This window comes from Epinephelus fuscoguttatus, linkage group LG9 (genome assembly GCF_011397635.1).
Source record: "Epinephelus fuscoguttatus linkage group LG9, E.fuscoguttatus.final_Chr_v1".
In the NCBI taxonomy this organism is placed as follows: Eukaryota; Metazoa; Chordata; class Actinopteri; order Perciformes; family Serranidae; genus Epinephelus; species Epinephelus fuscoguttatus.
Genome location: NC_064760.1, coordinates 10,423,913 through 10,439,780, shown reverse-complemented (window position 1 = coordinate 10,439,780; position 15,868 = coordinate 10,423,913). Strand labels below are relative to the sequence as shown.

The 15,868-nt window shown below is 41.5% G+C and overlaps 1 protein-coding gene across 1 annotated transcript; it reads right to left on the bottom strand.

The window, feature by feature from the left end:
* Nucleotides 1-620: 620 nt before the first annotated feature.
* Nucleotides 621-15,868, bottom strand: gask1b (golgi associated kinase 1B). Its single transcript, XM_049585127.1, has 4 exons — nt 14,593-15,868; nt 11,410-11,627; nt 6,862-7,088; nt 621-1,834 (listed from the first exon to the last, which is right to left on the bottom strand). Exons 1-4 carry the CDS (start codon nt 15,458-15,460, stop codon nt 1,627-1,629), a joined length of 1,521 nt encoding a protein of 506 aa, XP_049441084.1. The 5' UTR covers nt 15,461-15,868; the 3' UTR covers nt 621-1,626.

Sequence of the window (15,868 nt, the reverse complement as noted above, 5' to 3'; positions counted from 1 at the left end):
TTGTTGCGTAAAAGTCATCTTTTGTCTGTGTGTGTGTTATTGTGTGAAAATATGCACACATGTATGGGTGTAAAGAAAGTAAGTTCCGCTGCAGAGCACTCTGGGAACTAGAGGGGTCTTTCTAACACAAACACACAGAGGCACGGACCCCACTGACGCACTAATGCGGGTGCAGAGGGGTTAAAACAACAGCAGAGTGAATGCCAGGCACGGACGCGAGAAAATAACCCACAAAGCCCTGTCGACTCCGACTCTCAGTGCCCAAAGCACGCTGTTTACGACAGCATGAAGAGCAGACCCCACGCTTGAGCTCAGATTTCAGAGCCACGGACTATTTCTGACCATGCTTTGACTGACACTGAGTAGACGTGAAGGAAAAATGTCTAAAGTTGCTAATGCATTTTTATAGATTGTGTCTATTTTAATAGCCATCTGATGGTGGTGTTGTCACGACAAGTGCCAGGCTCTTTACACTATCACAGTAAAGTCAATATAAATAAAATTGCAGGTCTGTTTGTGACTGACAAATTGCCTGGAATTAAATGTTGTCATGTTTCAAGGCAAATTAAATACAGCAAAGTGAAAATGAAAAGCTTGATATAACTTTAATGACTGAAAATTGTGCTTTTTTATTAATCAAAGCTGAAATGTTTGACATATAAAGGCTTTTAATGACCATCTGATGCTTGAAAATCTTCAACAATTAAAGCAGAAAGTACAAAAATAAATAAATACAGTGAAAACAGATACAGCTAAAGGTGTTTTTGTTGACAAATTGAAAATAAGAGTGCACATAAAAGCGGGTCATTGGACTTAAAGTACAGGTCTTCCGGTTATACAATCATCATGATAATAACTGATGTTGTATCGAATCTTAAACAACTAAAAGCTTCTTTGACTTCTTGGGAATTTTGTAAGAGAAAGAAAATCATTTAAGACTGTACGCAAGATTAAATAACTCATTAAAATAGATTTTCTTTTTCTTTCAGTGTATAACGTGCCAGTGTGCCAACTGAATCTGAGTTGCGGCTTGTTCACTACAAGGCTTTATCAGCATCTTAATTCCTGCCACACACTTGAGCAGCAGAAAAGAAAATAACATGTCATTTAGTGCATTCCATTCATACACAATGTAGATTACTCTTACTGGAAGGTCTTAGGTGGAGCAAAAGATATAACTGCATGCAGCGTATTCTGTACATTATAATGGTAGTGCATTTACCTCTGGGGGAGGAAGAAGTAAAGACATGAAAGGAGGAAGTAAACATAAAGAAGATAAACTCATTTTAAATGTCAAAATGAGTTAAATTAAAGCCTCTCTCAGTATTTAATGCAAATAACAGGTTCCCTTAAATGTTAATGACTTGAATGGCTTTCTATTACAGAGCTAACAACACAGCTTGTGCTGCTTTGAAAGGAAAGTGGGGAATTTATCATAAGTCCTTCATTCAATGTGATAATTGTTATTTTTATAGACTACTTTATATGTTGTTTTTTGAGTGGATAATGCTCCAGTGTCTTGTAAGGACAATCCAAACAGGACACAGTGAAGCCACAGAGGATCAAGCTGTTAATTTACTTTATCTGTGTCTCCATAATTTGGCCTCCTGACCGGTGTGAGTCTCATCACACATTCATCGTGATGACTTTGATCCCATGAGCGTTGATGTAGGTGAGGAGGACCTTGGCCCGCCTCTCAATCACATCAATCAGCTTGTCGATGCCCTGCCGGCCGCCCTGGCTCTCCCAGTATGTCTCATCCAGGAACAGTGACTGGAGGAGCTTCTCCCTCAGCCTCTTGCTCCTCAGCACCGATACAGCCTGCTCTGGGAGCCTGGACAGACAGAAAGAGACACAGTCAGGAGGGAGTTTAATCAAAGTGGAGTTTTAGTTACAGGTACATGTCGCAGCTGCTCGATTCGTAATTGGCGAAGCTATAATAGGCCGCCCCTCTTTTTAGAAGCAGCTGAATGTGGTGTTGAACATCTGGGCAGCTTTATCCTGATTGTTTCTTTACACCATTTTCATTGCAATATTAAGGAAGCTGCGAGCCATCTACATTTCCAACCGGCATCTACAATGGAGTCTCATTCGTCCTACCGATCGCGTTTGCAGCATTCATCATGCTTCGTTTGATGAACAACAGACGAAAGGGGACTTCTGTTAGCTAGCTAACCAGCTAACATTACGAGGCCGCATAGTTATACTAGCTGGCGTGTTATCGTAATGTGAAAAAGCCAACAATTTTTGCAGAACAGGACAGACGCCAGATAGTGCAAGCTAGCTAGATAGCTAACAAGCAACCTGACGACGGTAACGTTAGCTATGTATGAACTTTTTTCCCCGTGGTGGTAGCCATGGTAACGTCTACCCCTCGCTGGCAAGTCAGCATCTGAAATCCCTCGCTCCGGAGGGCTAGTTTCATACCCACTACCCCTCGTTATGCCCCCTACCCCTACAAGCAAAAAGGAATTGGGACACCACTACTCCTCGCGGGAATACACAAATGTAGGGGTAGGGCTAAGGGGGGGTATTCTGACGGGCCCTTAGTGGCATCTAGTGAGGACTGCAGATTGCAATTGGATGAAACTCCTCCTGGAAAGAATTCAGTGTTCTCGCTCTCTTCCTCTCCATAACAAACAGACCAAGTGATAAAATTCCTGAATACACAAGTTTCATGTTACAAATCAGTGTTTTTTCCGTCAGTCTTGTAACAAAGAAGCTATGACCTGCAGTGGCTGATGCAAAAATGCAAAAATGCAAATGGCCCTTTCTGGAGCCAGACTGTGGTTTGTCCATTCTGGGCTACTGTAGATGTATAGCAGTGCAACACAGCAGTTTCCATAGACAAGGACCTGCTCCATAAGTAGATATAAATGCCTAATTTCTGCCATCATACCCCCCTAAATCCTACTGTACACACTGAACCTATGAGATGTCACTGTAACCAGACAGAAGTGCAGAAAACAGTAAAAGCTGTACAGGACACCACAAATATCCATCATCAAACCTGTAAAAAACATCTGTAACAACTTAAATTGAAGTTGAATTACTTTCTTTTATGCCTACATTACCTAGCATCACTTGTGCAAGGGGGGTTCAGGGCTTGAAACACATTCTCCGTCTTGATAGTTTGGGACACACACAATCACTTGCAAGAGTTAACTTTGTGTAGGCTGCATTAATGTTATTACTGCTGATTGGATCCTACTGGAATTCAACGAGCCATGTTGGCTATTCAAAGTTGACGGATGTCTACCAAGGGCCGTACAAAGATTTTTTAAGCAACTTTCCTTAGATTTACTGAAGATGTCCAGAGGCTATATGCCAGCTGTTTGGAAACTCATTTAGCTTCGGAAAGTTAAGGCCTATGATCAGGTTGGTAACACTATAATATTGCTTTGAATTAAGATAATGTTTCTACATGTATTTGGTCAAATGCTGCCTTCAAATAGGAACTCTTGAGCAACCAAAAGTGGGTAGATTTTCTGTTTGGGAAGTAAAAGGCTATCCGCCACACTGGGGAGTGAATGTTTGGACCAAAATGTAATAAAAACAATACTGAGAGTCTGTACTGCGTTTTGATGTCATCTGGGATGCTCCTCTGCTGCCTGAGTCAGACACAAATATATACATATGAGACCAACAAAACCGACCGTCTCCGGTACTACTAGTTTTGCCAAACTGTCTTCCATTCTTACCTTTCACAATAAAAGCCCTATGGCCATGTATACTGCATTACATCTCACCAGAGGGAACGTATTGACATGCTGAGGCTGTGGTGATGAGTTGCCCAATATATTTAAAATCAGTTTGCCTCAGATTTTGTTTTGACCCTTTCTTTCAGTTTCTATTCAACATAATATCTTATTATCTCAATGGAATGTACTGAAACAAAAACTAAGTTTATTATTTTGGCTGGGAAAAATGTATGCTTGGCTGGAGTATTTTTTTCATCTACCAGCCCCGTTGGCAGGTGAGTCAAAAAGTTCATTTCAGACACTCCATGAACACACAGTTGTGAACTCGGAGCTCTCAGAAAATTTCCACTTGCAAGGTCGTGAAAGCCACAAGAGGTGGCCGTTCATATGGACCTTTCTCCTGAACACAGTGAACATGACCCCCAGTTGAACACAGGTTTGACATAACATAATATGTTATAATGTCAGTGAATTAAACTCCCGTCACTATGGAGCCTTGCCTCTGGCCGTTGCTAATAGCAATAGAATGATTCACTTAACTGCTAAGCAGACGTGCTGAAATACTAAGCTCATAAACATAATGATTAAGAGGAGTTTACAAAGACAGTTACATTTCTGATTATTAGACTGGACATAGACAACAGTTTGTCATTTAAAAGCAGCTGCTGTTTGCTTCTTTGCAGTTGAAGCTACATTTACCCAATCACATATTCACCACTGGCTGCCTCTGAGGATCTTTGTATGACTAAAACCTCTATTTGAGTGAGTAAACATGAACCCCTACAGGCAGAAAGTGAATAACTCTGGTATATTGCTTGACATTTCAACAGCTTGCAAGTGTACAATTGAAACATCAGCAGAGATGAAAAATTAGCTCATATATCATGTGAAGCTGCAGCAGCTGGCTCAGAGTTGGTCGTGGGCTTCGTCATTTTTTACACTTAGGAATGAAGGTGGGCGAGTGACGACTAAGATGTTTTGAACGAGAACAAGGGAAATATACCCAGGTTGGAGCATGACTACTAGTCTATGTGCTTAGTATGGGAGGACTTTGTGCTTAATGAGCCAAAGTGCTGTGTGATTTGTTGCTTGACTCATAGTTTTGCGTGCAGAGGAGCTGTGCCTCAGAGAAATCACTGTATCACTGAAATGACAAACCCACAAGAGGCTGTGGGGAGGGGGCCATGTGGACTTTGAAGATGACTTGAGAAAAGTCGTGGAGAGACTGCTGAGAGGTTGTTTACTACGTTTAGATTTTCAAGCAGCTCAGCTTTTCCAATAAACTGCGATGCTGTATGTTGTACAAGCTGATTTAGAATATGCCTAGATCAAAATGTCAAACACTTTATTAATCCTTAATAAAAGTCAAAGACATAAAACCATCTCAGATCTACAAAGAATTCAACTGATTAAAAAACAGATCAGGTATTAGTGAAGATGTCCCGTGATCCTACAGCCTGAAGTCATCTGATAACAGCTACATTCATATGCCTCTATATTATATCTCATTTGAATGCCAGAACAGAAGCTGCAGTTTTGATGAGGATCACAAGGATGCGTGTTTGAGAGGAGACACAAGTGTCCTTGCCAAACCACAGTTTCTTCTGCGTCTTCCCAGCTGTGTGACTTGCTGATTTATTGATCAAAAGATAGATGAAATGAAAGACACGTCCCTGTAGCGTGGTTTGGAATTACAAATCCAAACAGATCCACACAGATCAGTGGGGGATAAACTGGAATAACACGTCATTACCCCCCCCCCCCAGATTGAATTTAGTTTTACACTGTGAGCTAAAAGTGAACATATAAATGGTTAAAGTATATTTTTAACATTTAAACTCTGGTTACAAATGATCAAAAGAGGATTTGAGAGTTTTAAATGTGCATTCTATTGCTTGCAAAAACTTTAAAATAAGAGTTGCTGAACATGCCTGGCAGAGATTCAAATCTGATTTTTCAGCTCTACATGCTGAATTGTTTTTCAACCGTGTTGTAAAGGGTGATAAAATCAAATACTGTGGGAAAACTGCTACTAAAAAAAAAACCCAAAAAAGACTGTCCACTGTCCCTTGTGCTCCAACAAATAATCCATCTTCACTGTGGACAGTTTTGTTAACCGTGTAATAAATAGTCTTGCGATCGTCCTAACCTGTTGTAAATTTTGTTTTTATCTACAAATATTTTGGAAATAGGAAACACTGATGAAGTTCATGACGATGAAGTTCTTATTTTGATCAAATCTGTGTGTTCAAACAGTACAACACAAACAAAAGAAAACTGACTGATGTTTTATTTATTATTTTGCTCAAAATAAAGTATTTTATTCATTAAAAATGAAATAAAATAAAATAAAATAAATTAATGAAAATAAAAATAAAATAAGATAAAAAAAAAGAAGAAATAAAACAAAAATATGCAGAAACATGCCTTTAGTTTAAGGCCTTATCAATTCATAAAATATAAAATAATAACTAAACTAAATATTAAAATTCATAGAAACAGATCTAAAACTAAACTTTTAAAAAATAGAATAAAAAACAGGCTAAAAACTTAAATAAAACAAGCAAACCCACTTTGGAAACTAACTGAAACTAAAGTGAATTGAAAATAAAAGTTATAAATGAAATAAGATAAAAAAATATATATACATATATAAAATACAAAACTTTAATGACTTTCTTTGACCTTTCGTAGGCTCAGTCACTGGTATTTGTTCATCTTTAAAGCCACACTGGTTAAACTCCCTTTGTACATTTGTACTTTGATTGAACAGAGATCTGACTGTAGCTCCAGTCTGAGATCTCAAGACTTAGTTTTGTTGTCTGTTCCTAGTGCTCTGAGTGAGCTGGGAAAGAAAGCTTTCATGTCCTCTGCTCCTCTCACTTGGAATAACCTTCAAGAAGATTTGAAATACGTGACTTAGTCTCTCTGCCTGATTTTGAAGCTCTCATAAGTACAAGGATGAATGAGTCAGTTGGTTCTTGTCATTGTGTGTCGGTGTTCTGCTATTTCTACATGTTACAGTGTGTCTGTTGTGTTATTAATTGCGTGGTTGTTAAATATGGGTTCAATAAAATCACTTATTTTAACAGAGCAATAAAAAACAAAAACCACTGACATCATTTATCACATAACAGATGTAACTGTGATCCAAACTCACTCTTTGATTCCTTCCAGGAGCCTGAAGTCCAGGTTGTCCTCGTTGCGGTCGAAGAATCCCTTGTTGTTGGTGAAGACCAGGTGTCTGGGGTCGTGACCCCTGTGCATGATGTTTGTCAGTTGTATGTGGTTCTGGTCCCTGCAGTCAGCGTGGTGGCCGAGCACCACACACTCATCCTCCAGCCTGGGCCTGAACCCACAGCAGCTCTGATCCAGACGGTTATGAATCTGGAGGAGGAGACTGAGAATTAGACTTTATTGTCCCAGAGGGTAGATTCTATTTCCCCACACTGGCTGCGGGGATCAGGCTCTTCCCAAAGCGAGGCCTTCTGCACCTCAGTGCTCTGTACCTGCGCCTGGAGTGCAGTGGGGTGAGGTGGTGATTGAGTGGGTGTGTGATGTTCTGTTTTATTGAGGTAGCAATGCGTGTAATGGCCCTGATGTTTAACTCTGTGAGGGTGAGGGTGGGGAGACCAATTATCCTGGCAGCAGTATTGGTGATGTGTGAGAGTTTGGCCTGTTAGGAACCAAAATTGTGTTAAAACAGCAGGTGGAATGGTACAGTAGGACTGGCTGAATAATTATCTGGTCATAGAACAAAATCACAGCTGTGACTGATTCATGAATTTTCTGATAGGACTTTATGGAGCTCTTTTTTTTTTTAATGTTTGCTGATCCTGGCAAGCGCAGGAACTTTTCTTGACCTGAACAAGCGTATTCGCACTACTGACTGGCTCCCTTTAACGTTATACTAGATAATAATTTTATTACAGGATAAAATAATTAAAATAGTTTGGCAGAGAGAACACTAAACACATCCAAGACGTTGGTTTTCGTAGTGCCTCTCTGGCACAAGCACTGCTTGTTTACTTGCTTCCTCCACACAGGACTGGCAACCCATAATCCCACTCGACACATCCATCAATATGCTTAAACATTTGAGTGGCAGGGGCTTTACATGATGCTACTGAAGACTCAATAAAGCCAAGGATGGAGCATCTGAGATGCCACTCAGGTTTCAGATGGGACCTGTAATGCCAGGATTACTGTGAGCCACTCACAGGCACCTTTTTCAGAAACCTGGGAATTTGGGCAGCTTGGGTCGATGAGCATCCACCAAGGCATGAAGTGAGATGAGTTGAAAGACCTCCATACCTGTCAGTCAAGTCATCACGCCTCTACACATTCCTTTCTGTTCTATTTCAAATAAAGGAGTTCAACCCATACAAACCCAGTGTCCATTGTAATGAACTTGAAATACTGATTGACCCTTCGCTCAGTCCCACTCCCAGACACAGACTAGCCGATCATAGCGTAGCATCAGGCCAGCTCAGACACAGCTGTGCTCCGTTGACTCTAATGCAGTCGTTTCAGATTTCCTTCATTTTCAGGCTGGTTTTGTGGATTTGGAGCTCAATGTTGTGCCTGGGGCACATTGTGTATTAATGATACTCGTTACCTGGAGAGGTTGGAAAAAGATATACGTTTCTTCCCTGTTCCAAAACCAAAATCGAACCCTGAAAAGTGTAGGGTTAGCTAGCTAGCTACTGGAGATATAGCCTACTGAATGTATACACATGCTGCTTTTGCTTTTTAATGATTACTAGTCCATACCCATTGGTAGCTTTGTCATCTTCTACCTATGCCAATCCTCAAAGCCTATATGCAGTTTCACATAGATTGACCACGTCAGTAAGTAGAAAAACGTGGAACAGACAGAATGACACACTGACAGTTTCCGTGATTATGTACAGCATACCATGCCATGACTTAGTCATACCAAAAATTAGAAGAAAAAAACAAACATTGGTCCACAGGGGGAGCCGCAGCGATCGGTCACATTTTAGCCATTTTTAAGCATTTTTCTGTTGTTATAGCACCACCCAGTTGCCAATTAGCGTTAAATTTCTCCAGTCACCTTGAGGCGTCCTGTTCTACAGGACTAGATAAGAAATGAGCTCTCTAGCGCCCCCATTTTGTTTGATGGGGTCAATAATGGAGGGGTCCCCTCAGATTATGTGTGCTCATATGCCTACAAAGTTGCGTGGTGATGGGTGAAACCCTTGAGATGTTATACACCTTTATGTGATGAGCCACACCCTCTGCAATATTCATTGCCTTATAGAAGCTCAGTTTTAGTAAGTTTTCCAACTTTTGCCAAGAGGGAACTTTAGATATTGGTCCCTAGATTATGTTCACCCAGTTTCATGCAGATCGGTCGAACTTCCTAGGAAGAGATCAATGAAATGGCGGAAAATCTATATAACCGGAAGTTATGGGTTCCTGGGGCACATTTGTTCCTCATGAGGAGAGGCATCTCTGTGCAAAGTTTCATGTCTCTACGACATATGGGGCATGAGATATGCCCATTCAAAGTTTGCATTCACATCCTCCCATGACCCTCTACCACTGTGCCAAATTTCACATGGATTGACCGAGTCAGTGAGGAGAAAAACATGGAACAGACACACACAGACTGAGTTTTCGTCATTATATAGTAAGTAACGGTGACAAAAAAAAGACCGACCCTGCTGTACAGGAACCAGTGAAGGGAAGAAGGGAAACTTTGCTCATATTCCACCAGCTGTGTGTCATCGCATTGTGTGAGGATGACTGTTGTTTGGCTTCCCCCAGAGATCCCTGCCCGTCCAACAGCAGATGTCCGGGTGCTGGCAGCAGCACGGGGGCGAAGTTAAACACCGTTCATCTGCACACACTGCGATGCCACACAGCTGGTTCAATATCAGCAAAGTTTCCCTTTATATTCATTGTCTTGTGTGGCGATCAGCAGTGATGTGGTGGTTCACTTTTACACTGTGATCTGTAGCCTATAGTTTGGCTTTGGCTTCTAACTATCTTTGTCTTTTTAACCTGTTGTTGCTGCTGAGTCAGTTTGACATCCTGGATATATCCTTCAAACACAGACTGTAGACCCCTCTGTCTGCTTCTCTCTAGAATCACTCTTTCATTTTTCCACAAATATGATAATATTTCTCCAGGGAGTGCAGTTAGTTACAGTGTGGGCTCCATGCTTACTCTGACAGCTTGTTGGACTATCACAAAGGGGCGGGGCTTAGGGAAAGGTCAACTGGTTTCAGCTAACAACTTTTAAACATGTGACAACCTTGCTCCTTAAATGGCCACTTGAAGCTGGCTTCAAAAGCAAGTCAGTCCCCATAGACCCCCATGTTAAAATGCCCATCTTTACAGCAGAAATAAACATGTTTACAGTCTGGCACAGAAAAGTTTTTAGTCTCTAGAGCTAATTTCAACATTCATGACAGTTGTACAGTGTCACATAATTAAGGGCGTGGCCACTTTGAGCATCAGGCTGTCTACTTCCACCGATAATCAAGAGCACTCTAACTAACCATGTCAACTTTTGACTTATTAGTTGCCAAGTAGTTAAGGCACTGCGGACATCTGACATTTATAAGTTAACATTATAATTCCAGTCATAAAACATGCTTGAATAGTAGCTGGACATAATTTCAATTTAACTTGAATTTATCAAGTTGAATCCATTACATTTTACTTTTTGAGTTTGTGCAGAGGTTAATGAGCCTCTCATAAATTAGGAACTTTCACAAAGTGCACTCTGGGATTCAAAAGATGAGATGGAAAATCCAGTCAGAAATTAATTTAGTACATTTAGGCATTGCGGCAATATTTCTTCACACGAAAAAGAACATTTGGTACGATCATTTTTGCCACAGGAAAGATTTAAAAAACTGAGAGGAAAAAAATTCAGGCGAGCTAATATCTAAAGTCTAATAAAAAAAACGTGAGGTTAATCATTGAGACTCATTTTGAAATACAAATATAAATTGATTTTATATTTTTAAAATGAGAGATGTCTGAGGTTTGGCTTCAGTATTCAGCCATGGATGTTGTCAGCTGAGCAGTACACGGCCTGTGAGGGTCAGTTCAGGACAAGTATCTGCTACAATATGAATAGATGGGATTTATTTTGTTATTCAGTATCAAAGAAACCTTATATGTCCATTTGTTTGGAATCAGCTTCTCTTCACAGCACAATATGAATTTCCCATTCCTTATTTAAGGCTGTATTCATAAGGAACTAAAAATAAGATAGAAAGTTGTTGCACTATAACCTCTATGGATGATTCAGTTGTTCTCCAAACTTTGTCAGAGTGTATTTTCCATTTCCGCTCTCAGTTATGTTTGCTCCTTCATGATCGTGGGATGAATTTTAAAGAATTGTCAGGAGATGTGTCCTCAAAGCCAAATTCTGATCAGAGATCCAGGCCTCCAACACAGGAAACAGGACATATTCAGCCAAAGGGACAATACCTCTGAGGATATTTAACCTATTTCTTTTGCAATAACAGCTGTTTGAGCACATTGCTGATGTCAGGCAACAACAAGAAAGTCACTTATGAAACACTTTTGGAATTTAATAAAGCTGGGGAAGCGGTAACGGCACAGACGCAAACTGAAGGACAGAAAAGTTGCGGATATGTTCCAGAGAAATGTGGAATTTATCAAATATGTTCAAGTTGTCTTACTTTAAAGCTGCTTCTGTTACCTGTAATAAGAAGTCAAACAGAGCCAGTTTACTCCACTCATAGTGATGAACTGTGGAGCAGCCGGAGTCAGGCTTCGGGCTGATGTTTTTATGCCAGCACCTCTGTTTCAGGGAGCTCTGGTACGCCCCCCATGTCAGCCTCACCATGGACCGGCCTGCAGCGAGGCCCTCTGGGTAGAGGGATGCATCCCATGACACCACTGGACAGGGCTGGCCATCTAAAGAGAGAGGATAAAAGGATTATAGTCAGGTTTCAGCAACTGTTGAGTCTCAGTGAGTTTTTTTTAACCTATTTTTATACTGGAAAAGCTCACTGAGCAATGCATACACTGCACCAGTGGTTAACACACACACACACACACACCTGCACAGCTGCACTCAGCTTTATACCTTTGTGCAGATCATAACTGGGCGACTGTTTATGGTGCTCAGGACATTTATACATATTTTTTTGGCAAAGTTTGAATTTATGCCTTCAAACTGAGTCTCCTGTCAATCATTAGTACATTTTATTACACTACATAAATAGACTATGAAAACATAGTGCAGCTTTTGTCCTTTAATCTGGTCTCAAGACCATTTTTATGAGGCTCCTGCTCCCTGTGATACTCAACATGTCAGGGAGAGCAATGAGGATTCCCTCAGTCTCATGCCATTTACAATCTGTCTCATCACAGTAGTATTTTGCTTTGGAAATCAGAGGACATTGTTTATTGCCAGTTTTGGCCTTGAATATATCTGGACTAGCTCTGCTCTCAGTCTAGGAACTAGGACCAGTCCTGCTGACACTCTGAACATCACACAGGTAGAATTTCAGAGTGGCTCAAAAGCACATGGCTGTTGGATCCTCAGTGCCCATTTCTCCCACCACGACTCCAGAGCACCTGATTTAAAGGTCTAGTGCATGGGACTTAGTGGCATCCAGTGAGGTGGCAAAACTGAAACTTTTCCTGTGTCCCAAACATGTAGGAAAATTAATGTGGAAACACAGATGGCCCTCTCAAGTGCCAGTGCTTGTGAACAACATGGTGGAATGCTCCATGGAAGAGGATCCAATCTTTAGAGCTATCTTTATAATGTTGGGATTGTGAGTTATTTAGCTTGAGATGTTTTTCGACCTCAAAGAGTCTCTAGTCATCCAGTCTTCAGCCCCTTTTGCACTGCCAGATTTTCCACAAATGTTGGTCCGTTTTGTTGACAAGCTGCGAGCGTTTAGACACACAGAGCCAGATTGGCGAGTTGATCCGAGGTGCTCAATTTTCCGCCTCTTAGGGTAGACATATTGGCGGAACCTTTTTAGTTTAAACAGAACGAGGCGGCCTTCCACAACAGGAGGGGCTGTTGATGACGCCGCAAGTGCGACCCACTGGCGGTGGATAAACAGGAAACTGCTGATAGCAGGATTTAGCGAGCAGCTAGTAGCAAGAGGGAAACACAAACCTGACAGACACTGTAAAGATGAGCAACTGGGGAGACAAGGAATTGCGTGCCTTCCTTGTCCTCGCAAACAAAGAGGCCAATAACCGGCAGATGACGGGGATGATGAAGGACGGGCCAACTTATGAGAGAATCACCGAAGGACTGACAGCCGCGGCTTCCCTCCCACGTCACTGTCTATGTCACACGCTGAGCTACACACATGAGACAGCAACATCTATTGGCAGAAATGGTAATAATATAATATATTCATAAAATTTTCATTAATTCATAATCACCTGAAAATAAGAATCAAGTTTGTGCTACCGTAAGGCCAAAACACACTAGCAATGTTCCTGTCTCACTGCCCCTGGAATTAAACACATTTTCCTCCCCACTTGCTCTCTGCTTGTACATACCAGCTCCTATATCAGCCCCTCTTTTCTGCTCTTGTGGCAGCTCGACTCCTCTCCTCACCATTGATGCATGAAGATAACTTTATAGCTGTCACTAAATCCTACACACTGGACACTGGAGGTAAAGTTGTATGGGATACTTGTTCATAGACAGGGTAATACAGACAGTAGATGTCAGTTGGCATGCCCCCAGTTTGGAGAAGCAAGATGGAGTCTGACATGGAAGCTAAGCAATGTACTGCTGTGGAGGGGTCAGCAACAAAAACTGTATTTTAGCCACCTATAAAAGGTCCAATATTAAATATCAATATTAGTTAAAGTGTACACTATATTGAGAGTATTTTCACCACTTTATCTTTCCGTCAACAGCTCATTCTTAGAGGAAAGCCATGATCGGCTTCAGTTCCCCGTCTATGCTCTCTTAAAGCCACCAGACTCCATTGAGAAAAACAGAAATTTTAGCTCACTGATCATGAGAGCTGCTAATCTACCACTGCTTCAATCAATTAGTTTGTTTGTGTGATTGCGTGCCTTTGGTGAATCTGCACTAACACGGAGAGTAAGATAACTGATCAAGGCAGTGGTCGACCAGCAGCTCCTGTGTTCAGTGATGTTAAATCACTCTTTTTGTCAATGGAGTCTGGCTTTGAGGAGAGCGTTACTACAGCTTCATTTTCCTGCAAGAAATCACTGTCTGACATTAAGGTAAGGCAGTTAAAATATTCTAAATGTTGCTGACCCCTCCACAGCACATTGCTAAGCTTCGATGTCCACTCCAGCCTGCTTCTCCAAACTGGGGGCATGCCAACTGTCATCTACCAACTGTAATATATTGTCTATGGATAAGTACCTCATATGACACCACAAATAATCTCAACTATGCCTTTAACATATCCATGACATTCAGTGACTCAGAGGTTAAAACAACACATTCAAGAGGTCTGTACTACATGAGTTAGTATTGTAAAAGCTTTATCTCCAAACCCCCTAAATCTACGACAAAGCTGCACAGATTTACTTGATCAGGATATTCACTTATTATCCACGCTTTCAGTCTGTCTCAGTAGAACTGATTACTGTGCTGAATTTCAAGTGCTGTGATGCTGATGATGCAATCTGCAATTTGGATCCTGAGTATATAGAAAGGATCAAACTCTGAGTGAGGAAACCAACCAATTAAGTTAGGAAATGCATTTTATTTTCCTCTGACATGTCAATCCCTACCTCTGATTATCATCATTTGAAACACGCTCAGCACACCTGTGAATTAACTTGGTTTTAAAAATACTCCATAGTAAGTTTCATCCAGCTTCTGTCACAAAATAAGAAACTTTGTCCTTTGTTGACATACCGTGTAAAAAGCTGAACTTTCTGCTCACTGCTGGTAATGTCCTGTTGAGCCCCAGCACCCTGTCCAGATGGAAAGCAAACACCTCAGTGGTGTCCACGGGACTGTGGATCACTCCACACTGCCCACCACATGTATCCTTCAGCTGTGAGTGTTTTTGGTTGATGGGTGAAACTGACTTCTCGACCTCAAATATCAGAAACGACTGAGAGTCTCTGTGAGAAACTTCTCTGATGCGCAAAACTTCGGCGTCCGCAAGAAAGCGCATGGCTCTGACGTCCTGCGGGCTGAGCCATGGCGGTGCCCTCTGGCTGTAAATTCGGATAGAGCTGATGTGAGAGTCTGCCTGTGCATCTCTGTGGGATTTATGGATTGTATTCAAGGATTTGTGATAAATATCCCTGGCTTCCCACGAGGAGTTCTTGGGTGCAGAGTAGCGTTTAATTTGGCCCGCGTCCTGCTCCAAAGTGACAAGTTTGTTCTGCGTAAAAGCAGAATTAGCCTCTTTATTCCGTTTCACTTTTCTCCGCAGCTTTGGTCTGATTGTACCCCGAATATTTGCTGGTTTCAAGCGCTTAGACTTCAGTGTTATATACACCACGTTGGACCGTGTCGGGACCACAGCGCTCTGCGAATCCACAGAGTCTGAGTCACTGATATCCAAGTGATACAATCCACGGGTGTGTCGGTACTTGTCAGTCCTTTTGTCCCGGTGCTGCTGCGAGTATACAAGTTGTGATACCACCAACAATAAATAGACAACACACGCGCTCGCAATGATCAAACTCCTTTTGGAAAGAGGGCACCTCCGAAAGCTGCTGGTCAGTCTCAGAAAAGGGAAGCACAGCCAGTGAAAGCGAGACTTCCCCATTAGAACCTATGTTAATATCATGGTTGAGTGTCTTTTTTGAGCCCAACTCTAAGCAGGGAGGAGCGCACAGCTTCCAAAACTCATTTTGGAAGGGAGGATTTGTGGACACATAGCGCACGGAGACACTGCGCCCGTAGGGGATGGACGGGCTGGGAAACCACCCTCCAACCCAACATGAGGCGACTTGAACTTTTTCTCTCCTGTCTTCTTTGAGATATAGATATGGTAAACTCATAATAGGAAGTGAAGGGATACCTGTAATTCATGCCCGCATGAGCCTGAATGTGCTGCTGAAATTCATTCAGACAAAGAATGGCATCTCCATTTACAGACTCCATCAAATGCTCTGCAGAGATGCACAAGTTAAAAAAAAAAGTAGCAAAAAAGTTGCCCTATGATATTTTGGAT

Coding starts and splice junctions, on each gene's coding strand:
- gask1b (XM_049585127.1), bottom strand. CDS start 15,460: ATGGGGAAGTCTCGCTTTCACTGGCTGTGCTTCCCTTTTCTGAGACTG. Junction 11,628..14,592: donor AAAGTTCAGCTTTTTACACG/GTATGTCAACAA, acceptor CTCTCTCTTTAG/ATGGCCAGCCCTGTCCAGTG. Junction 7,089..11,409: donor TGTTTGACTTCTTATTACAG/GTAACAGAAGCA, acceptor CTCCTCCTCCAG/ATTCATAACCGTCTGGATCA.